Source organism: Carassius auratus, chromosome 12 (genome assembly GCF_003368295.1).
Source record: "Carassius auratus strain Wakin chromosome 12, ASM336829v1, whole genome shotgun sequence".
In the NCBI taxonomy this organism is placed as follows: Eukaryota; Metazoa; Chordata; class Actinopteri; order Cypriniformes; family Cyprinidae; genus Carassius; species Carassius auratus.
The window spans coordinates 517,685-543,402 of NC_039254.1; the positions used below are offsets into that span (position 1 = coordinate 517,685).

Here is a 25,718-nt window from a genome sequence, read left to right on the forward strand (position 1 = left end):
GTATTTCACTTGAATCAGGTTTGTTTGAAAAAAATAAAAAAGTCACAGCGCCCTCTAGTGTCAAACAGAATAACTGCACACTGCTGTAGATGGTTTATCTTTGCTGCTTCAGAGAGAACTGAGGGCAACATGAAGCGACACACAGACACTGTATTCACTAAAGCCTCCCTGAAACCCATCCGGACTATTTCTGCAGAATGCAGCATGTATATACAGTGTAAAATTATCTGCCTATGCACTCAAAATTCCCAGCACTGTGTTATGAAGAAATAACGTTTTTTTTCTTCTTTATTTTTCTTACAGTATACAACCAAAACTACTGCACTCACACTGAATGTACTCTCTGACCTACCCAGCTCTTCAATTTCAGTTTCTCAAGTAAAGATGAAAACAATACAAGAACATTTCTGTTAATCTGCCATTAGACGACTTTCTTTGAAAGAATAATCGAGCCAGTGCGGCGAAATTCTTCAAATCCTTTAAAGTAAAATAGCAGGACACCTTTCATGAATGATATGGTAGCAAAATATATATATATATATATAATAAAAAAATAACACTATCATCATTAATATCTTTCTTCGTTGTAAGAAATATTAAATTATTGTAAAAGGGGAAAAAGGCAAATTGTGAAGTGACTTGCTTTAGCCAAAAAATTTATTTTCCTCTTATTACATTCTAGATCATTTCAAATGATTTATTTGTCCCCATTATATATTCCTTATAATAAATTCAATAAATGCATATCTATATTTGCGTTACCCTCTCCTCACCCTGATCACAGTATCACATATTTCTAAAAATCTGCTACCCAATTGTTGATTAAAATGATATTGAATTGAAAAGCAATTGCAGAACAGGAATTATTTTTAATGTTTTTGCATGATTGAGCAATAATACAAGAATCTGATTGTTTTTGGTAATGTAAAACAACCTCTGAAGTATAATACGATTAATGTAGTATATAACAATTAATGCAAATGCTTAAATATGTCATTATGGAGCATAAAATAACATTTGTAACAAGGAGAAATTTAGAAACCATGGAATATTCATTAAAAAGGCATTAGAAATCATGCATATTACAGAAGAAAAACATTAAAATAGGGTCAGGAAACTGAACAGAGGAACAAGTAACAGCATCAGAGAAGCACACAGAGAAGAAGCCTCAGATGCCTTTACTTGATTTTGGACCCACTTATCTGTGAACAGAGAATATAATGCACAGTGAATTGTAATGTATTCACAGCAGAAATCAACAAAAACCTTAATTTACAAATGATTAAATAAAAAAAACAATATTAACCTGTGTTCCCTTCGGACAAAGTCAGAGGACCCATGGATATAGAAGCACTGTCATGGAAGTCCAGAGACCTGCGCTCTCGCCACTGCTGTCCAGAGTTACAGTCCTAAAAGAGAAAAAAGCAATGTGAATCCCTGTTAAATATCACTGAACAAACATAAAACAGAAGTTCCACCAGAGGAAAAAACATACCACCATTAATAAATGGTAAATCTTAAAACTTGACAACTTAATCTTTACATTTAACTATGGAGATATATTCAATACATTTCCATACATTAGTTCTAAAGCTACACAGAAGCATATCCTCACAGTTTTATTAATGATGAGAGGTTTTCTAAACTCACCGTTGAGCAGCGATTGCTCGACATAAGGCACAGGTGAACAGCACAGTGCAGGTAAAGCTTAGTGGAGTTTGCAGTGAAGATGAACATCCTGAAGGAGAAACGGCTGGATGTCGAGACGCCGTTCTGCAGCAGCTCCACTGTGTCGTCATTTGGATTGGGACACCTGAGAATCACCAAATTAATTAATTTTACTAGAGAGGCATTCGACTCAAAAGCAACTTCCTGTAAATCATCACACATTTGCATTCTATATTCAATAAATGTAATTCTTTGCATTAGTACTGCAGTATTGGAAGATAATATGTCAGGTCATATTAAAAGGGATATATATTATTTATTTATTTTTGTCAGTCTATGCGCAAATCGAAAGTTACAATTAAAGTTACAACAGAACAAATCAACATTGCTTTACTCTCTAACGATGAGATCCCAGCGGAGACTGTAATCAGGATCATTCACAGGTGTAGCCCAACACGTGTCCATCACCAGAGCAAACTGACGGCTGTCCACCCCCTCGACACGAACTTCCACATTCATCTTCTGGTCCAGCTCTGCATCCACTCTACCAGTGAAGGGCCGAGTAAACTCATCATCCTCATATGGAATCATCCGCACCTGATATCTGCCTTCACCAGCCGGGAGGGTCTTGTGCACAACACTGTTGAAATAATGGAGAGATCTGTGTTAAAACTACAACACTTTACGGCTAAAATTTTACTCCTTTAATAAAGCAGCACAGCTGGAATCAGAATTTGTATTTGACTCGCACCTCTCCAGTGGGTTGATTTCCACATTCATGGAAAGTGTTTGGGTTTGAGGATAAACACAGCTGAAAGAAAGCTTGAGGATTTTCTCTCTGCTGATGAGACCCTCTGACCTCGGTGTCCCCAGAATAAAGTTATCATAGATAAAGTGGGTGCCGTTGGCCTGTGAACAACATGCTAAATTTAAGTCAAGGTGTTAAAAAAGACTGAGACTATGAGACACTACAAATGTTTGGATTATACATAATTTGTCCTACCACAAGATTTGTGCCACAGATGTGTTCATCGTTATCAAAATAGAATTCCACTCTGCCATTCCGGACCGTTCCTCTGCAGCTGGGATCATTGAGGTGCAAGACGTCAGCCGGAAAACCAGCCTCAAAGAGCTGACAGCGAGACACAGACATGGAGCCAGAGCTGCTCTCACAGCTTTCTGAGAAATCTGAGAGATTTAAAAACATCCAAAACATTGTCAGAAGTATTTAAAATAAAATGTAATAACAACCAAAAAGAACAATCATATTTCACATTCTGTTGTAGAATGTTACCAACCAAAAGAGTCAGCTTGTGGTCTGGGTAGGTCATCGTTACACATACAGCCATAAACACCATTTTTCTTCCCACACCATTCATCCTCAGAGCAGCTGAGCTCAGAACAGCGATCTCTCACATCTAAGAGACGCACAGATTGATGAAATACAACACAAAGACATTGAGTCATAGTAACAGAGTGAACCCCCTGAATAATCATCGTTCTACAGTCTTCAAAGAAATGAAATGTATATTTTTGAGTGAATTTAAGTGAATTTTTCTATTATCAATATTTTTCCACTGATATCCACAAATAACAGTTGTAAAGGTTTTTTTACCAGTAGAATTAGTATTAGAATTAATTAGCATAAGAATCATATTGCTGGGGGATTTCCTCACCGTTAAAGTATTTGTATAATCACCCTCTATATGTCTAAGTCTATGTTAGCTGTGACTGATTTGTGACAGGTTAGGTTAACAAAATGTTCAAATCATAGCTTTTTCATGCACTGAATCATTTGAAAGCACTTTGTCATGGGAGTTGATAGTTGAGCTACCTACAATTTTTTTTGTTGTTGTTGTTGTTTTTGTTTTGCAATACAGGTGACAAGACCACAAAATAATCTGTGCTGAAATATTATTATGACTTACCACACCGCAGACCCGAGCGCCATTCTGGGATCTGTATCTCCAAGATGGCACAAGCTGTCTCATAGGCCTCAACAGCTGAACACAACATGCCATTTGCACGTGTGTACAGACACAGATCATACACACAAGAGTAGTAGTAAGGTGCAGGGTCAACATGAAGATGGCAGTTCTGGAAGGGGCCAGTGGTGTTGGTGATAATACTACAGAGATCAGAATATCTCTGTCTGGATGGACACTCATCAGCATTACCAGTCTGGTCTCTGGCACCACAGCTGAAGAACACATGAATATATGAAAACATAAAGGACTTGGACACAGAAAGAGTTTACCGTCAAACAACTAACATGATTTGCTATTCTTGGAATGCAAACCTTTGAACCTATTTCCCTTTCCACTGCTCTATTAAAACAATCCTGAGAAACATTGCTTTTTTATCAGATGACCCACTGTCCTAAAGTCTCATGGTTCTTACCCTGGAATGCTGGTGTCTGATTGCCAGCTGTGGCCAAAGGAATCATCATCAGGAGCGGGGTCTCCACTTGGCAGCACTTTGTCATCTGCAGGATTTCCATTGAAATTTCCACACATTCCACATAGAGATCCATAGAATCGTTCACTAACTCTGACTAGAAGGCTGCTATGTCCATCAAAATGGACAATGAATTCATTAAAAGCATTTAGAATCACGAATCCCTGCTCTTCACGTATCTCTACAAGATCATTGTTTTGATATGCTGGTGTGTCGATGGCATTCCCTTCAACCTGGAGGGAAATCAGAGAATTCCAATATAACGATAATAAAAGAAAGAGAGTGAAAGCGATGTTGACACCATTTGAAGTCCAGCTTACTTTAACTATCCTGTTTTGGCCAATTGTGATGTGCGTTTGTTGTCCATGCTGAGACAACCAAACATCCACTGCAGACACAAATGATACCACCATGTTTCCACGGTGCCTGTTGGTGGCCACCACACGAAACTCCAGATCACTGTCTGTAATATTACCACAGGTCTGGGCAACCTCATATGAACAAGTTCCCTGGTAGGATTAATATGATACACATAGTGTCCATTACAACTTTCTCCCTCAAAGATGCAACTTCAAATCCAGAAATGCCATGCAAGACATTGTAAACATTCATAAATTGAAGAATCTTCAGAGCTATGTAACATTTTTGGGAAATACATTTCACATCAATAACCCTCCTAAACCTCCTTTAAAAAAAAAAAACGGACTGTTACATAAGTTGTCTCTGACCATTTGGATTCAAAAGAACAGTTAATGTAGTCGACTGGAGAAAAATAAAACAGCAGTTACCAATGAATTGACCAATTCATACCTGAAAGTGAGCCAGAGCTCCATCAAAGGTGATGTAGTGTGGATCGCCCCAGACTGTGCAGGTGGACATTGGACTGTAGCAGTCACGTTGTCCATTTCTGACTGCACACTCCAAGGCTGGTGGGCAGACAGATGCAGAGCAGCGTAAATCATTTGGAGCAAAACACTGACAGCGTTGGGAACATGTTGAATCCCAGAACTGTTCACCAATCTAGAAAACCATAATGATAATAATTAATGTTACATTTTCAGAACATAATGTCAGCAAGTATATTCATCTACAAAAACGCATCAAGGTAAAAACATTATGTTTAATCCTTACATTATAGTAGAATCCATCATACAAGCAGCCACATTGCTCCACTGGCACACAGAGTCCTCCACTCCTCACATATCCCTCATCACAGAAACAACCTTCTGAGCATGTGTGTTCACAACTAGCATCAATGCTGCTGGCGCATGTATGGCCACAGTCTGTGCCACACACCTCATAATGGCTATTTGGGATGTTTGCTGAGCAGTCCATGACTGGAAATGCAACAACAAAATGTATTTGTGCAATGAAAGGAAAAAAATTAATCTGTAGTCTGTCTTTTTACATTTCATGTACACTCCAGCTTACCACAGGATGCATTTTCTCTCCAGGGATAGACAACGGCATTAGCAGATTGACAAGAACTTGCATAGGCTTGAACTGAGTGACACAAAACATCATTGTTGTTCTCCGAAGTGCACACATCAAACACACAGCTATCAAAGTAGGCTTGTGGATCTACAGAACCATGGCAGAAGCTAAAGGGACCCTGACTGTCCCTGATGATTCCACACAAGGCTTGTGAGATATGAGTCGTGCTCTCATCTCTGCAACAGTCAGGACAAGTGTTTTCAGATCCATCATTACATGGCATGCCATCCTCAACCATCCATTCTGCCCCAAACTGGTCTACTGAAGGTGCTGGAGTGCCTGAAGGAGTGAGGAAGTCATCTCCGGGATTGCCATTAAAGTTGCCACAAATGCCACACACAACTCCACTGTAGTCTGCCGGCACAACAATGTTTACTGCCCAGAAACCAAAAGTGACAGTGAAACCAAAGTCAGTTGAGACATATGTAAACCCTCCTGTGGAATAAACAGATACTCGACCAGAGTCAAGGTAGACAGGGAGGTTTCTGATCTCTTCATCAACCTGTTTGAAGAAACACAAAATCTCGTTTATACAAAAATTCTTATCAATAATAACAACTGTAAAATCTGAAATATTCCATGCCAAATTAAAGCTCGTGGGACTTGTTTACCTTAACAGCAGAATAACTGTTCATGTCCTGTGAAATGTGCACAAGATGCCCAGACACATTGACCAAAACTTCAACAGTTATTGACACTGGCCATCCATCCAATCTTTGATTTCTTGCATCCACCTGGAAGGGCGGTAGACCACGAGCCTCGTCACAAACTTTGGCCAACACATATCGGCACGGGCCTTGAAAGTCAAAATAGGTTCCATCAAAAGAGATATAATGGGGGTCTCCAGAAGCATAACAGCTACCATGTGGACGAGGATGGCAGCCATACTCTCCTTCCACCACACGACAGATTTCCTGTTCACTGCAAGATGATGGTGTGCAACGGACATTTCCAGTGATTCCATCACAGACGCACTGGAACTGGCATTCTTCACCATGCCAGAACTGCTCTCCAGGTTGCCGATAGCGGCCATCATAGTGGCAGCCACAACCAGTTGGGGAAACACAGCGGTCTCCGTCCAGCACCAGTCCATCATTGCACTGGCATCCCCCCTGGCATGGCAGCGTGCACTGGAAAGGAAATGAGAGACTAGGACAGGATGCAGGACAGGATGTGCCACACAGTTCGTAATGGGTATTAGCTGGACAGTTGGGATCTAGGAAGACAAAACATTGAAAAGACAATGAATGATCAGCACTTTGAATGATATATATATATAGTTTCAGTTTTGAAAATCTTGTCACATTTGTAAAATACTAACCACAGTGGGTGATACTCCTCCACTCTCCAACTGTGATGCCATTCTGTTGGCAGTACAGTGTGTAACCTCGTAGGGCTTCACATAGAGCCTCCCTGGCACCGTCTGTCTGCTCCAGCATCTGAATACAATCTTCAATCCGTTGCCAAGGGTCTAGTGTTCTACTGCACTCAGCAAATGGTCCCTCATTCATGGCCATAATGTTGCAGTGCTCTATGAACTCACTTCTATTCTGATAAATACCTGGTTCCCACAAGTCTGCTGAATCCACACAGTGGGCTGACAGGGATCCATCACGCCAGCTGTCTGCAAAAAGCTGGGAGTCATCCAGCAGGACACCATTTGGGCTGTAGAATTCATCATCAATATTTCCATTCAAGTTCCCACAGAGACCTCCAAGTGTACCATTGTAAGTGGTTGGAGCTTTGATTCGGACAATGTGGGGCCAGTCAGCTCTAACTGTCACTCCAAAGTTTGTTTCCAAAACAAATCCTCTTGAACTGCTGTGATAGATATGGATCTGACTGGAGCCAACACTGATGGGTAGACCAACCATCTGTCCATCCACCTAGGGAGAAAAAAAATTGGACTTTTATCTAGCATTTGAGTTTTATACAATGGTTAAACTGTTCTTAATACAAGGTTGAGCTGAAATTATTATTATTATTTGGCTAACCTGCACATTGCTACCTTCTCCCAATTCAATGGAAACATGAGTTCCTCCTGTCTCAAACCTCAGGAACCTGGAAAACTCTTGAATACCTCTAGGTACTTTCTCCACTGTCAATACAAAGTATGGCAGTTGGGATGGCCCCATCACTCTTGCAAGGGTCAGTCCACAAGCTCCTGGATATCTGAAAGTTTGTCCATCAAAGGTGTGGTATGAACCCAGGCTTTCAACTGAACAGGTAGCATAACTGATGGGTCTACAACCCCTTACACCATTATGGAGTCCACACATTTCTGCTGGACCACACTGGTGCTGACTGCACACCATTGACCCTCTACTGCAAACACATTGCCTCCCACAGTCCTCGCCCAACACTACTAACTGTCCCTCAGGATAATAGAAGCCCTCAAAGACACAGCCACAGTTCGCTTCAGGCACACATTGCCCAGCGCTGAGGATGTGCCCATCATCACAAAAGCAGCTCTCCTGATTGGGCAAGGGACAGTTTATTGGGGCGGAGGGGTTGCTGCAAGTTGCAGGGCAGCCTGTTCCATGGGACTCGAAATGACTGTGCTCTGGACATTGAATCTCTGGAAATGCAGAGCAGATATAAGTATATGCCTCAAACTCAGTAATATTTCACCTAGTACAAATATTTTAACAAGGCACTTACCACAAAAGCCTGGTTGTCTCCAGTGCCCTAGTTGTACACCCTGCTGTTGGCATTGAGCAGAATACACATTAAGTGCCTGGCACAAAATGGGCTGGTACCCTCCTCCTAAGCAAAGATCATAGACGCAGTTCTCTATGTAGGTCTGAGGGGTAAACACTGAGTGGCAAGATGCAAAAGGCCCTGAGACATCTCCTAGTATCCCACAGTGGTTTGTGTCACTGTAAAGGCTTATTTCATTGGCAGTACAAACTGCACAACCTAGACCTGTGCACCTGACATCATGGCATTCGGGGTCTGTGTCTCCCTGTACCTTCCAAGAGTTGGCAAAATCAACATCTGAGCTCAAGATCTCTCCAGAGATTGAACGGAAGTCATCTTCAGGATGTAGGTTATAGTTTCCACACAGACCACATGTGGCATTCTGGTAGTCATAAGGTACAGAGATGGTGACGTAGCTATATGCGTCATATGTAACTAGGAGACCAAAATCAGTGCTGATGGCCAAGGAAAAACCAGACTGATAGACTTGGATGGAGCCATTGTGGAGGGTGAATGGTGTGGCTATAAAGGTCCCATTAACCTTGATAATGTTGACAAAAAGAAATTAGGAAAATGGAAGGATGCCTGACCTCAATATTACAGCAATACAGTTATACTTGCCTTTGCCTCATAATAGTGATCTTTAACCAATTCAATTTCTTCATCATAGACAAATACTCTGACCATTCGAGTCCATGACACATGTGTGCTACCCCGATGCTCATTTTTTCCCTCAATTCGATAGTACGGCAAACCATTTCCACAAGCCTACACAATAACAAAACATCAGTATCAATAAAGGATTCCCGATTTTTTCAAATCTGTACATTAATTAGAAATCCATGTCAACATTACTAACCTCAGAGAGAACATATGTGCAGGTTCCCTGAAAGTGAAAAATCTGATTGTCAAAAGTGTAGTAGTGAGGATCACCAGAGATGGTGCATGTTTGTCGCTGAATGTTCTGGCAAGAGTATTGGAAAGCAGCAGGACGACAAGTTTGGGAATAAGTACAGGGCTCAACATTACATTGGAGGCCTCTTGTGGTACAGGTGCATCTTTCCTGGCAGACAGCATCACTCCAGAAAGAATCTCCCAGCTGCACTGGAAAACCTATGAGAAAGAATCAATTAGAATATGTAATTCATAGTCTGGCTGCAAATATAGCATGCAGTTAGGGAAGCAACATTACCATTAAATTGACAGCCCCGTGATCCATGATCTGTTCTGAAGGCCCATCTGCCTGGCACATTGACATTGCTGCTGTATGGTAGGCTTGTGATGTCATTCTGGAGCGATCCAGTAATTGAAAAATGGTGGCTTGAATCGATAGTGTCATAACCAGCCTAAGATATGGAAGACATCCCGATGTTATTCATAGAAAATGCAATACCTTTTATGTCAGTTTGTCATCTACTGCATACCTGTACATATCGTTGTGTTGGAGCGATTGCACCATAGTTCATTAAAACAAATGAGAGATGGCCATTTGAAATCAAAACCACTTGGAAAGATGTTTCCTTAAAAAGAAAGAAAAGTCATTATGTGGTATGATCATTTTTAACTTTTTTTTTCTTTTCAGGAATATTTTATGTACAAAGCTGAACTACTTACTGTTCCTGAATTGTAGTAATATGCAACTCTATCCCATGTTGCAACAAAGACCCATGAAGCAGAGAAACTCAAGTCAGGGAAGTACTGGTTTATGTCTTGGGTTGCTTGTGTAAGGACACTGCCAGAGGTGTACTGTTGATATGAGATTACACCAGTCCAACGATTGTCAATATCTGTCCAGAATGGAGCAATGAGGTCTTTCCCTCCATAGGCTGGAAACTGGTATGGAGTGCAGCTGTACCATGCCCCGTCAAAAGTCAAGTGTCCGTTGTTGTTGACCTGAAATAGAAGAAGACTGATTATAGTCTGCAGGATTATTATAAAATATACAAAGTAGTTTGTAACAGAAATTTAAACTCTTTTAAGCTCTTTTAACTGTTTACAGTCTGTAGTAATTGACACTCAGAATTTGAATTTCACCCATTCAAAAATGACTCACATAAATTTGGTTGTATGTTTGCCCAAAAAATATGAATGTTTCCTGAAGGTATATAACTGATGAACTCCCGTCATCAATGTGTCCATTCACTGTGTCTCCAGTTCCAAATGGATAAAATGGCCCTGTAATAATGCTTTCATTGTCTGAGGGAGAGGAAAAAAACAACACTGAATAATTAGTTACAATATAAATGTCAGTTTCTGTTACCTGTCATTTACATTTTCAATCACCTTGCTGTAACATTTGTATTCATTGCCTAATAAAACATATATGATAACCCAATATGACTGTATATCAGCATGGCTTTGAACTGAACTGAACTGAACACTATTTATTACAATACATTACCAATTTTAATGTTCATACTTGTTTCTATGGTTGTAGTTTCTGTGGTTGTGGTTGTAGTTTCAGCTGTGGTTGTCTCAGGCGTGACAGTAGTAGTAGTGTTTATGTTGCCTGCATCTGAAAGATATAATTCATATATATATATATATATATATATATATATATATATATATATATATATATATATATATATATATATATATATATATATTATACTGTACAAACTGTATATTCTATGGCCCTAAACCAACCCTACACCTAACCCTAACCCTTTTACTTTCTCAAAAAAACTCATTCTGTATGATTTATAAGCGTTTTGAAAAATGGGGACATGGGTTATGTCCTCATAAGTCACCCTCTCCTTGTAATACCTGTGTCATACCTATGTCATTATACAGAGTTGTGTCCTGATATGTCACAAAATCATCCACACACACACACACATACAGTATATATAAATATAATCAGAATTATCTCTTACATAAAAAGGGCACATGTAGCTAAATAAATATATTTACCTGCACAGTATACCAAATGGCAGGTTGTTGGACTCACAAACTCATAGACAAAATAATCTCCTGGACAGGCTTTTACTTTAATGGGATTGGATTGGAAATGGCAGCAGTCATTGTTCCAGTGACCGCAGACATCTCGAGTGACCACTCCATCCTCAACTGTTGGATGACTTCCGTTCAGCCAGAGTGGAGCATTAGTGCCACAGCTGTCCTCCTCAACACATGTGTCTGGCATCTGAACGCTCTGACCCTGGATGTAGAGACGGTACCAGCCACTCCAGCTGACCCAAGCATCACACATTATTAAAGAGGAATGTTGATTGTTGGTGGCTCTCCATGGATCGTCCAGGACATAGTAGTTGTAGCAGGGGTCAACAGGGACAGCTATTGATATGGACACATTGAAACAAAAAATGCTCTAGACTGAATGAATGTTCTTATATGAAATATCCAGTACACTCGTTACTCAAGTTCCCTGATAAACTTATGTTTTAATTAAATTGAAATTAAAATTGTATCCTAAGTTTGCACATCTTTTATTTAGCTGTGAAAAAAACTGATTGTTACAATGTTATGATCCTGCCTGTGTTTCCCTGTATCATTTTGAACTTTTATTTTGAAGTGTTTTCTCAGCTGCTATTATGTCTATGTTTGCTGTGTTTGGCCTGTCTCATAAGCTTGCTTGTTTGTTCTCATAGTTACCCTAGTGTGTTCCACTGACAATTGACCACGCGCCTTGATTGTTTGACTGTATGTATATACTGTATACTGCTTAGTTTTCACCAGAGGAGGACAAAGTACACAATTGCATTAATTTAGTAAAAGTACAGATACTTCTGGTCAAATATTTATCTTTTACAAGTAGAAGTTGTAAAGACGTATTTTTATTTAAGCAAAAGTAGAGAATAACTTGCTTTTAAATACCAAAAGTAAATTTATTTTTTATGTCAGTGCAGTTTTATTATTGTTTATGTAATACTTGCAATACATTGTGCCTCTGAAGCAACTAACAATATATTAAAACTACTATTATTGAATTGTTTAAATAAATATTCAATTTGCAACTGGTCAGTGTTAATAAATAAATCATTAAATAAAATGCTGGTAAATCACTTTACATAGTCCCTAAAAAATCTCTCTAATAATCACGTTTTAGAGAAGAAAAAAAATCACAGACTGACTTCAAAGCTGCTTCATAGTAACGACTTTCTACTTCGAAGACCTTGATAGAAATCTAATGGAGTGAAAAGTACGATATTTGTCTTTCTAATGTAGTGAAGTTAAAGTCATAAGTTTCCAGAAAAAAGTGAAGTACCTGGAAGTACAGATACTCAAAAAGTGTACTTAAGTACAACACTCAAATAAATGGACAAGTAAATGTTCCTTGTTAATCATGTGTGAACTATATTTGGCCTTTTCTTAATTGTGCATGCATGTGGATTCTCTCTCTGCCTCATCTTTCCATTACAGTCAAGCATGAGCCCTTTTGCAACTGAGCAATATGACTTTGAGAAGAATACTTTTAAAACACACTTTCTGTCTTATTTACAACAAAAACAAGAGAGTACTTTACCAGTGGTTGTGATTGGTGGAGTAATGGATTCTATGGATGGGATTGTCTCTGATGGTGTAGACACTGATGGGATGGACTGATTTGAGGCTTCTGTTATTAAGAATATCAATAAATATATATTTTTTTATAAAACCCCTAAAGTAAATTAATTATTTATAAATGCTCACCTATACAGTATGCTCCACAAAACATTGGCTTGACAAACTCATAAACATAGTAATTTCCAGGACAGGCTTTGACTCTTATAGGGTGGGATTTGTATTCACAGGTGTATCCCCATGAGATACAGACCTGACGAGTGACTACTCCATCTTCCAGCTGTGGATGAGGTCCACTGAGCCACAGGGCCTCGTAAGTGCCACACATGCCTTCATTTGCAGGTGATTCTGGCATATGGGCATTCTGGCCATTGTAGAACATTCTGTACCAGCCATTCCACTCCACATTATAATCACACATGCCATTGTAGTAATAGTTATAACTGACAGGATTGTCAGTGGCTCTCCAAGGCTCATCCAGACTGGTGTAACTATAGCAGGGATCAACACTTGGGGTGGTGAAAATAACTATTGTGGAAAAGTAAAAGTATTCAAGACAATCATAAGAAGACCAACAGTAGAAGTGATGATAAGCATGTCAGATATAATGATGAATGAAAGAACACAATACCTGCACAATACACAGGAGCTGGGATTGAGACTGTTGGTCTGGTAAATTTGTAGACATAATAATCTCCAGGACAAGCTTTGACATTAATTGGTTCAGATCTGTAATAACTGCACAGATCATAGCGAGAACCAAAAATTTCAAGAGTAACAACTCCATCTTCTAGCCGAGGATGAGAGCCACCAAGATACAGGGAACTAAAACCTCCACATGACAATTCATAAAAACACCACTCGGGCATCTGAGCATTTGATCCATCGATGAAGAGTCGATACCAGCCGTCCCATTCTACAAGAGTGTCATCATGATCAGCGATGTATCCATACATAGACCAGTAATTGAGTGTGCTTCTCCAGTAGTTGTCGATTACATTGTAGTTTTCACACGGGTCATAATCTGTGTTATTATGATATCAAAACAAACAAGTTATATGTTAATCAGGAGCTTCACAAGTGCAAATCTCAACCACTAAAACACAGTAACAGTCATTCACAACATGACCGTGGAGTAGTGAAGCTAAAAGTATGAAAGGAGACATTTTCATTCCAAATAAGATTTAGATTAGAGAACACACTCAGGATTAGTATTAAGAGATTAACCCTCAGTAAACTTTCTGCTAATCAACAGTAAATAATTAGTTATTGTAGTAGTTATGCTTAGGTATATTAAGGGTCAAAAATATGGTCATGCTAGTCATTTGCATTCTAACATTTACATTTTACAAACGCTTTTATCCAAAGCAACTTACAGTGCATTCAGGCAAAAATAAATTACCTAATGTGTTCCCTGGGACTCAAAACCACTACTTTTGATGCTGCTAAAGCAATGCTCTACCACTGAGCCACAGGAACATTATAATAAGTAGCTACTTAAGAGCGAGTAGTGTCCCCTAATCTCAAGTGTTACCATTAATAAGTTTATAAATTAAAACATATGACTTACTAAAGGTGCTGCTGGATCCAGTGATTATACCTGGACTTACAGTGGGAGCCACCTGTGAAATGGTGCTGACATCTGCAAGACATGAATGAGATCATTTTAAAAGTTAGGAAAGACTTTTTAAGTAATAAATAAATAAGTAAAAAGCACTTTACCTGTACAGTATCCTGAACACCAGAACTGTGGATTCACAAGTTCATAGACATAATAATTGCCTGGACATGCTTTCAGTCTGATGAAGTTTGCTTTGTAATCACAGCAGCTACCCCAATTAGTCCCTAAACAGACCTCTCTGATCACCACTCCATCCTCTATCTGAGGATGAGGACCATTGAGCCACAGACTATAGTATGAGTTACAGCGGTAAGAACTAATACAGGTCTCTGGCATCTGGATGTTCATTCCATAGTAGAAAAGCCGGTACCAGCCATTCCAGGAGAAAGATTCATCACAAATCCAGTCTCCACTTTGATTGGTGGCTCTCCAGGGACGATCCAGAGACTCATAGTTGTAGCAGGGATCACTGCTGATGCTTTGGAAGGCAACTGTCAAAGAGTTTGAAAAATTACAATTAAAATACTGTTTTTACTGCACTACTTACTGTACATTGAAGGCTATTTAGAATATTACATTGCAAAACACAATGATTGTTCATTTCATGATTTTCAACCAACCACTTGGCAAATAGCAAATCTAACTAGTGGTGTGCAGCCTGCAGAACGGCACAGAACATCAACATACCCTACCATTACTATGTACCAGCACTGCATTCATTATAATATACTGTATAATATTACATAATATATAATACTGTTTTATGATTATTGTTTATATATTTATAACTGCAAAAGCAGCGCAATTTCACAAAGCCCACAAATTTATTTTAGCAAAGTATTTAGATTAAGTCTATGAGGTTCGTCTGCTGTCCAACAGTACTCTCATGGTACTTTGATGTCATACACTGATCGGTCTGCGCAGCGCAGCTTCAAGTCGAACATACCTTTTTGTCATGTTGTGATTGGTTGTTTTGTTCTGTTCTCTCATTGGTTCATAGTCTTAATTGTTCACTGGTATATTTAGTTAGTGATTACTGTCTTGATACATATAGCCCTCATTTACCATTATCTCTTGTTTAGCTTTGTTCATTGTAACCTTGCATTTGGTGAGTCCCGTGCTTTCAAGTCTGGTCATGTCAAGATCTAGTTTAATTCATGTTTGTTTTTCTGTTTTGTATCACATTTTGGTTTGTCCTGCGTATGTTTATTAATAAACTGCACTTGAGCTCTGTTCAACTTGCTTCAGTAGACCTATGTAACAGAAGCCTACAGAATGGTTAATGACTGCTCTAATTCTAACTGGTCAAACCATGTTTCACATCATTAAATAATACATTAAAATGCATGCTAGGTTATCAAATAATCAGACCACTTAGTCTTGATACTGACACTGAACAAAGTAGAAGAAATAAATCACAATAATTTGGAGAGAAAAGGGGAAAGCTTCACCTGCACAATATGTAGGACTTAGGGCTGATATGTTGGGTTTGACAAAATCATAGACGTAGTAATCTCCTGGACAGGCTTTGACTTGGATAGACGTGGATGTGTAGGCTCCACAATGATTGGCATCTCCCCACCCCCGCCGTGACGTTCCCACAACTTCACGGGTCACCACTCCATCCTCAACTCTTGGATGAGAATCTCTGAGATGCAGTGCAGTTTCACCACCACATCCCATAGAAGTCATACACCACTCAGACATCTGGGCACTTTCTCCATTCAAATACAGCCGATACCAGCCACTCCATTCAACGAGGGTATCATCATGGCCATGGAAGTTATTTTGTTCTATATCTCTCCAGTATTCATCAAGAGTGTTATAATTATTGCATGGGTCAAAGCTGGAAGTTGTAGGATCTGAGAGAATAATGACACAGAAAAGGACAATCCAGTGATGAAACACATACTCACTTTTTATGTGGCAAACTGTTGTGTCTTTATAAACAGATATCGGGATGGCACACAAGAGGGATTACGTTAACTGCAGCTACAAGATTTTTCACAGTTTAAGCCATTTGTTCCCTAATTCAAAAAAATTTAGTAGCCTACTTTGATTTCAGTTCATTTATACCAGCTTGAATGAAATTAACAAATAATTGCTTATGTAACCGGGTGGTATTAGGGTGCTTTCACACCTGCCTCATTTAGTTCGGTGGAATCTTACCAGAGTTCATTTCCCTCTTTGGTGCGGTTCGATTGGGCAGGTGTGGAAGCAGCAATCACACTCGGTGCACACCAAATGCGGACCAAACAAGCGTACTGAGACCTGCTTGAAGAGGTGGTCTCGGTACGCTTTCAAACAAACTCTGGAGCAGTTTGTTTGTGATGATCTGACCTCGAACAGACCCAACTGCAAAAAGTACTGATCATTTTTGGACTAAACCAGCTGCCTTAATCAGCTGTGCCGTGCATTATGGGATGAGGAAGGGTTTGTTGACAGTTTGCACTTTAGCATGGCAGCTCGTGGACAAACTTGGAGTATTGAGGAGGTGCGGAGAAATTTGGTCAGATGACCATGAGCATGTCAGAGTTAAGAAGAATTAATGAGTGCCTCCGCTTGAAGTTACGATTGATGCCCGCTTGCCGTTTGCAGTGCATTAGAACATTGTTTTCAAGCCGCATCCACGCTTCATTATAGAAATTTATTGTTTGCATATTGTGGTGTATACAAACAATAGATTATGGCCAGGGACAAAACCAGCCCACGCAGTCGTCTCTCGATAGTTGTGTTGTCTCCGTGTTGTTTGCTGGCTTTTCCTCTTATGCTGGAATTTTTCCACATGTAAATTCTGACCAATCGAAAAGCAGTTTAGGAAATACGTCATGGCCAATGAGTGATGTGGTGTTGTCATGTGACTGCATTTTGGTTCATTTCAACGGATTTGGACCAAAGCAATCAGTGTGGTGTAAAAAGGAACTAAAAAAGCTGAAAAATGCTACAATGTATAATTGTTTGCCCTTGGTTCAGACCAAATGAGCCGAACTAGAGATGTGAAAGCACCCTTAGAGTATGGGGTATGCAAGGAGTGCATTTGATGATGATGACCCGCTCAGAGTGTGATATAGAGTTTATGCAGAGCATGAGAGAAGGCAGTATTGTGTCATCCTAAGATAAATCCATCATTTATGTACATATGGTGATATTCATTTAATCTGATGTTACATTAGGTTTTTGTTTCAATTCCGTGCATGGACAATGTGGATTTTATGGTTACGGATTTGGATGAAAGGAGATTAGGGTTAGGGTTAGGGTTAGGGTTAGGGTGATATTCCACATGACAAGTGTCCCGGATTCTCAATAAAACAAAATTTTGGTAAGTGTTAATTGTGATGTCTAAGTGCCTAACGTATCTGAAGTGCGTGTACAATATCATTTGTACATTTATATTTGATTTCCATGAAGTTTAATTCAAATGATGGAAATGCTGACAGGTGGTCTGTGTTTGTGTAGGGTGCCACTGCCGTGTTTGTGTGGTCTTAAGTATAGAGGGTTTTCACGACGCGTCATCAATCCAGATGTCGGCCATTTTGGAGGCACAGAACGTAAACAATGCCACTGAACGGACTCGCAAATTTGACTGATTATTGCTGCTAATCAGTCTTTATTAATCGGTCACAAAACATTTCGAGTTCTGTCAAAAGTTAAAGAGAAGATAGCAAAAAAAGTGATTAAAGAAGGCGTTTGTGGTTGAGAGAGGCACAGTTACAGCATCAGCTCATCAACCACAGGCACGAGTGTAAATAATTTTTTACAAAAATCTCATCCACCGCATCCAGTGATTCGATGGGCAGCTGAATGCATTCAGGACACTCTGGCTCTTGAGCAACCTGCTGCTCAGGTGATTGACATGTAGCTGTTGAATACATAGTATTATAGAATAATTTTGTTATAGGGAACATGCTCAAAGGCGCTGCCAGAATAAGGCTTTGTTGTTGCCGAGTGCCGGACGAGCAGACAATTATTATTTTTTAAACAAGCGCAGCGCGGAAAAAAAGCTGTAACGTTACATACCAGCCTCCTACAGTTCTGCAGCTCAAGACGCAGTAGTCCAGCGCATCAGCTACATATTTCAAGTTGTAAAATTTAAATAAAATAACATCTCTATCGCAAATGTAAACACCTCCATCAACGCAACGTCATTCCTGTATTACCAAAGAGCTGCATGGACACACAAATCAGATCTGAACAGTTGTGATATACAGTGTGGACATCATTATTTTAGATCAGATTCCAATCGGATACAAAGATAATCGTATTTGGACTACCTGGATGGACTTATGAGGAGTGTCTGGTTAAATATCTACACCTGGATGGAAACCATTTTGTAAGCCATTGGTAAGAAAATCTATGAACTCTTTAGCGGGTTGGTTTAATAAACCGGAGGTTAGGGCTTTAACCTTAATCGGAGTGCTGAGGTACTTTAGTAGTCATTGAGGTAAGGCGGTTGGGCTGTGGGGGCAGGAATTCCTGGCGTGAGCGCCGCCGCAGAAGGAGCAGACATGAAGGAGTCTGCAGCTGGAGAGTGAACAGCCGAGGTCATTGAAATTATTACAGATCATTCTGCCTCCTTGGTATAGAACCGGCCATCCCATTTGTCTATACTTTTGGGAATTGGGACGTTGACTTCGGGACGTACGTGGAGGGGCTTTGGAATTAAAGGAGGAGGTGAAGCTGCTGGAGACAGTCTGTTGAATATGGGTGTTCTACGAGAGGATGGCAGCTGTGACTTAAGGGGGGTAATAACCATGCACATGGAGGCGGGATGTGACAGGGCTCCGAAAAGCTCGCAGGAAAGTGAAGAACGGGCTGCAAAGATGCGACAATAGAGCTCCGCATCGAGAGTGCTCCAGTATGTCCCTTGGTTAAATTGCTGTAACTGACCTGCTGCTTGAGTAGCAACTAAAACATGGTAGTTATAGAAGCCTGTCCCTCCAAAGCAAACGGCCATATCTAGAACGATAGATAGATAATCGTCTAGCTCGGACCTTCACCTGGGTAAACGGAACAAATTATGTCTCTCAATATCGAGAAGGGAATTCGGTAGGGGTGAGGTCTTTTGAACTAGGATTTATGGTATGGCTAAGCTGCATGATCCCTTGGCTGGTTTGAAGCTCTCTGGGCTGGCTAAAATTTATGAGGGACGGCTGGAGAAGGTGGGCTAGATCAGTCTAATTACCGGATAGGAGCTGAAGACATAAGATTTGGGAGACTGGGGAAAGCCGAATAACTGATGAAGCTGGCCGAGGAGGACATACTGCTGTAGCCAGGGTATATGTGCTGCTGTTAGATGGCACGATATGAGGGTATATAGAAGACTCATGGCTTCGTGAGCACCGGTGGGAAGATTTGCTGGGTGAGGACCGGTGAGAAGACCGGCTAGGTGGAGGAGAATTGCCCCTGAAAAGATCATCATATGAGTCGGAGGGGTTGATCTGCAGTTCGGGATCCATGGCGAGTGGGAGCAACGAGAAACTTAGTCAATAGTTCAGAGAAGGATGGTATTGCATAAATAGCTGATGGCCTTGTTCCCGAACTTTAGGTAACTTCATTAACTCATTTAGGGACGAGTGCGCGAGGTTAAAGCATGTTGTAAATTGTACCGTGTGTTAATCTCGGCTCAAAATTAATTTGCTGCTACATTGCTGCACATGATCGGAGCACAAACACAAGCTTGCACATAATGTAGCCTACAGATTGCGTGCATACAATCAGGAATGAAGGAAAACTGAAGAGGTTACAGCATATTCTCTCTTGTTTCTGAGATGACTACCTTCATCTTTGCCATAGTAGAAAGACACGTTTTTGAGAGCAAGTTTTAGTGATTATGCAAACAAAAAGTAATTTCAATTGATTTTTAAATATAAAACTTGGTTATGTTATTTATGTGTATGTACTTTTTTAACACCTCCAGCACATTATAACAATACCGTGATAATACTGATAACTACGGATATATATATATATATATATATATACCTGTTTTCTTCAGTATGACTCCGCTCGATCTTTCCAGCTCTATTAGCTCGTTCCATCTTTTATGTAATATATTGTCTGATTTGGACTTCAAGGCATTTCTATAAATGTCTTTAACAAACCTGATATTTGACTCTGCATCCAAGTCCAACCTGAGCCTTTTGATATATAATACTTTTAATACAGTGAAATACAGACATAACTTAATAATTTAGAAGAATCTTTACTGCAAAAAAAGTTTTTCAGTAGTATAAAATACATTTGAATTCTAAATTGTAACGCACATATATATATCTATATATATATATATATATATATATATATATATATATATATATATATATATATTAGTGCTGTCAAAATTAGCGCGTTAACGCATTCGATTAATTTGAAATATTTAACGCGTTAAAAAAAAATAACGCAATTAACGCAGTTGCAGTTTTTTTATTTCCAGTTGTGGCCTATGTGTTTTCAACGTGCAAAGAAATATGGATAAGACCAAGGAAGGACTTTTAGACGGAAAGTTTCAGTATAAAACTCTGCCGGATTACTCTTCAGTCTGCCACAAGAAACATTACTCTTCATTTAGTCTGCCACAAGAAACAGCAACATTAAAATCATGAACTCAAATGTCATTGTTTTAAAAAAAAAACAATGACTGTAACAGTGCGTAAATCAGACCTTTCTGTAACGCTAACGTTAATAAGCTTAAACGAAAATAATGAAATAATTGTGTAGCGGAGTATTTTTTGTACACAGTGCCGCGAACTGTCAATCACTCCTGTACGCGTGCATCACTGTCCTCCTCGCAGCTGCAGCAACTTGCGCTCTCTCTCTTCATCAAGCTTTAAAACAAAAAGGGGACAAAAAGATCTTTGTGCATAGGCTATAGATTAATTAGATAAATGAATATCTAAATTTGTGCCTTGCCGTCTACAGTATTTTTTTAGAACTTAGAAAAAAGATGCTGCAGCCAATGAACAGCCAGCGGGGGCTGCAGGACCACTCAACCTCCGCAGACAGTTTTTAATGTTTATCAGACAATAAATACTCAAGATTTTGCTTTAGTATAACTCACAACGAGTTTCACACACCTTCTCCGGCCACGTTGAGTTGTTGACACTTAACAGTGGGAAAAGCGAAACATGCGCTATTCACTTGTATAACTTAATGGGTGAATGGGTAATGTAGTTTCTGCTCTGGGTGGGATGAATTAGGAAGCTTGCATTGTGAAGGGCGCTCTGAAAATCGGCAGTGCAGGTAAAAGATTAAAACCTCTATTAAAACAGATGTCCAAATGAGTGTACCGGTACGCTAAAAGCACGTTCTGTGCGCACGGAGAGGTGGCGGTACGCTCAAGAGCTATATTTGGAAGTGAAGTGAATTTTTTTGCAGTCCACTTAGAATTCAACATGGAAATCATTTTTGTTTTTTATTGGCATTGATTGTTTTGAAATTCAAATGGTACTTACATGCCTGTGTTTTTATTTCTGTAATAAATATGGCTTTCAAGCCAACAGTTAATTTGGAGGATATTGATGGTTTATTGCAGGTATGTTGTTTACATAAGAAAATCTGTGTTACAAGTTAAACAAAAATTCCAATAAACAATCATATTTTGAATTTAAATAGTTTCTTTGTCTTGAGTTTACATTAATTATTTACATTTTACATTTACATATCCAAAAAGTTTCAGTCTTTTAATTGCGATTAATCGCGATTAATCGCGATTAATTTTAAAAAATTGTGCGATTAATTAGTTAATTTTTTTTAATCGATTGACAGCACTAATATATATATATATATAGTAAATATTATAACTGATATTATAAATTATCAGTTATACATTTGTGAGATGGTTGGAAGTTGGAATTATGAGAAATGAGGTCACAATGATAAGATATAAAATTGCCTAATGAGCCTATAAACCTGACTCTTCTGTTGTCTAAAAACATTATCTAGTTTCTTAAAACATAGCCTATTTTGTCCTAGAGAGCCTGACATTGTGGATTATTATTTGTAAATATATTAATATTATAACAGTTAATTATTGATAGCCTATGCATATACATCATAAAATGGACTGAACACAGGATTAGCAAGTTTGGAATGCATGTCATAATTGTCAAAGTTTCCAAACCATTTGTTTTGGGGGGTTTTTAAGAAAAAAAAAATGAATGTTTTTCTGTATGAAATGGAAAACAAAAAAATATTTAGGAGCCTGATATAAATAACAAGAGAAATTCTACAGTATGGAATTTCATTTCATTTGGTAACCTTATTCGCTTAATTATTGCTTTTCTTTCATTTTTACATTTGTGAAGGAAAGCTAAAGATAGAAGAAGTGATTAAGGAAAAAAGTATTTTACCTGAAGTTTGTCCATTGATTAATTCACCTGTTGAATGCACAATATAAATTTATTGATTCAAGAAAAAAAATCAATCAGTTCACTAAAGCATATGTCAGATGATAAATCACTCACCATTAATCAGCAGCAGAAGAGACACACACAGAGAGATCAGAAACCTCATTGTGATAAACAGCTCCTCCTGCACCTGCACACAACAATTATACATTAAATGTTTATTTTATTAATTATTTAGAATAACATATTAGTTTATTTAAAATGTAATTTAAAACAAAATTACTTGGTAAATAAAAATAAATATTATAACTAAAGTTATTCCTTCATCATTTGAGCCCAATGTGATGGAATGGAGAGAAATAACTTTACCTGAAGTCAAATGCTGCTGCAGAGCAATCTCAGGCAGATTCTCTCTTCAGCAGCCGAACACAGTGATGATGAACTGCTGATCTCACACTTATCAGTGCCTTTATTAATACATGTAGGTGGATCATTACTGGAACAGAAATAATTTCTCAACAATGTCTTGAACCAGTTTTTCATGTGACATATTTCTTATTTGAACTGGTTGTTTCCTTGTGCGACAACATTGTGTGCCACAAATTCTTTCACTCTGTGCTTGAACTGATGTGAATGTTGATGGAATGACAAGCGAGTGAGTTTGATTTGTTATGGTTTCGTTTTTTTACCTTTTCAAAGCAGCTTTGCAAAAATAGTATTATAAAATGCCCAAAGAGTAAACTAAATGGTTCAGAAAATATCATTCTGTTTGTAAATAATGTTTAACCATAATAGTGTTTACATTTAATTACTTAAAACCACTGGAGAGGCATTGGAGATTTTTAGACATTTACATTTAAACTTAGCAGACGCTTTTATCTAATGCGACTTACAAATGAGGAGAACAATAGAAGCAATCGGACGAATTAGACAGCAACAGTACTGTGACAATTCTCAGTTAGTCTAGCACAGTGCACATAGAATGTGTTTTTTATAGAATAGAATAGAATAGAATAGAATAGAATAGAATAGAATAGAATAGAATAGAATAGAATAGAATGTCAGGTGTTGGTAAAAGATGGAAAGAGATGTGTCTTTAGACTTTTTTGAAAATGACTCGGCTGTTCGAACTGACATGTCATTCCACCAGCTGGGGAGAGTCCAGGAAAAGGTCCTTGAGAGTGATTTTGTTCCTCTTTGGGATGGCACACTACAAGGCGTTGTTCACTTGCAGAATGCAAGCTTCTTGAGAGCAGTAGGTCAAGTTTAGGTATATCAGTGCAGTGCCAGTGGTTGTGATGTAGGCAAACTTCAGTACCTTGAATATGATGTGAGCAGCTAGCCAGTGTAAATGATGAAGAGAAGTGTAACGTGAGTTTTTATTAGCTGGTTAAAGACCACTCTGGCTGCTGCATTCTGGATCAGTTGCAAAGGCTTGAAAGTACAAGCAGGAAGGCCCACCAAGAGAGCATTACAATAGTCCAGTCGGGAGAAAACAAGAGCTTGAACAAGGAGCGTTGCAAATTAACACAATTAGAACACAAAATAAATACATACATATTTGTATTGCAACTTACAACTTAAACCTAAATCCTAAAGTAAACTAATGTCTTTAAAAGCAGCTGTGGAACTACATGCTAGTTACAAAACAGGTTCACTTTAGGATAATAAATAGGTATTTAGTATTTGGATAAATAAAAGAAAGGGAAAAACTACAAGAAGAAGCAACAAATGTTATTGAAGCTGATTATAAAGACAGCATAAAATAAACAGAATGCGTTAGAACAGTTGGAACTTCCCTAAAGCAATGTCACATTTACTGAAAAAAAGGGCAATTAATGATAATCAAAATAAAATCAGGTCTGAAGAATTAACTCTGTTCTTGGACAATATAAGAAAGTGAACTCTAGTCACAGTTTAACTGGAGGTGCAGAATTACACTCTTTAGGAAGCACTGGAATTTCTTTCACACACTGCCCAGTATTGTTCTGCACATATCCCTCCCCAGCAATAGCTGCAATACCAAACCATTCCATGTTTGTTTTCATAGTCTTGTCTTAGTTTCTAGTTTTTACAGTCTTAAGTTCATAGTGTTCATAGTCTTGTTTCAGTTTAAAGTTTTCATAGTCTTGCTTCAGTTCATAGTTTTTATAGTTTAGTCTTTTTCTTACTTTGCCCTGTTACTCATGTTTTGATCCTTTGCTCTGGATTGTGGATTATCCCTCTTGCTTTGCCCTCTGGGTATTGTTCGCTCATCAAAGGCCCATGCTTGCCCTAGGAATATTCTTTGTCTTGCTCCATATAGCTGTTTGCCAGTGTTTGACCCATGCATGTTACCACCAGGTCTCTGTCTAATAAAAGCTTGCACACGGATTTGAACGTCAAATGACTTGTCAGCCTCATTACAATTACCACAACTGAGGTGAGACCCTTGAGCAAGGCACTGAACCCCAAACTGCTCCCTGGGTGCTGCGGAAGAAACATCTGCCCACTGCTCCGTGTTTGTGTTCACAGTGTGTGTGTTTGTTCACTACTCACTGTTGTGTGTGTGTGTGTGTGTACACTTGGATGGGTAAAAAGCAGAGCACATATTCAGAGAGCAGTACACCGTATTTTACCACTTTTTCACTTCACTTAAAAAAAATCAATAATATAGATTATATATTTATTAAATATTAACAATCAATTTAACAGCATTTATGAACATACTTTTTCTGTTATTATTATCTTCTCCATACACTAATGCATTTTTAATAAATAAATGTATTATGAAGCAGCATAATATAAAACATTATTTATTAAAATCAATGCAGTTTATGTCCGAGTCCAAGTAACTTCATTGTCATTCTAGCTCGTATAGTGTTAGTATACAGTGAAACAAGAGACCGTTTCTCAAGGACCAAGGTGCT

The 25,718-nt window shown here is 38.7% G+C and overlaps 1 protein-coding gene across 1 annotated transcript; it reads right to left on the bottom strand.

Moving 5' to 3' along the window:
* Positions 1-858: 858 nt before the first annotated feature.
* Positions 859-23,252, bottom strand: LOC113111374 (alpha-tectorin-like). Its single transcript, XM_026276007.1, has 34 exons — positions 23,179-23,252; positions 22,927-22,999; positions 22,813-22,839; positions 15,916-16,326; positions 14,566-14,955; positions 14,414-14,485; positions 13,475-13,867; positions 12,973-13,371; positions 12,806-12,895; positions 11,236-11,616; positions 10,739-10,834; positions 10,373-10,515; positions 9,934-10,212; positions 9,744-9,839; positions 9,512-9,665; positions 9,179-9,432; positions 8,941-9,087; positions 8,281-8,860; positions 7,614-8,197; positions 6,941-7,505; positions 6,231-6,835; positions 5,557-6,121; positions 5,257-5,462; positions 4,936-5,145; positions 4,446-4,634; positions 4,069-4,358; positions 3,597-3,868; positions 2,967-3,086; positions 2,672-2,856; positions 2,420-2,577; positions 2,063-2,308; positions 1,651-1,813; positions 1,307-1,409; positions 859-1,202 (listed from the first exon to the last, which is right to left on the bottom strand). Exons 2-34 carry the CDS (start codon positions 22,973-22,975, stop codon positions 1,099-1,101), a joined length of 8,526 nt encoding a protein of 2,841 aa, XP_026131792.1. The 5' UTR covers positions 22,976-22,999; positions 23,179-23,252; the 3' UTR covers positions 859-1,098.
* Positions 23,253-25,718: the final 2,466 nt, after the last annotated feature.

Bases quoted from the DNA above. Each gene is read 5' to 3' on its own strand.
- LOC113111374 (XM_026276007.1), bottom strand. From the start codon at position 22,975: ATGAGGTTTCTGATCTCTCTGTGTGTGTCTCTTCTGCTGCTGATTAAT. The intron at 4,359-4,445 runs GTAAGCTGGACT...ATTTCCCTCCAG, and splicing joins GCCAAAACAGGATAGTTAAA to GTTGAAGGGAATGCCATCGA. The intron at 1,814-2,062 runs GTAAAGCAATGT...GGTGATTCTCAG, and splicing joins TGGGATCTCATCGTTAGAGA to GTGTCCCAATCCAAATGACG.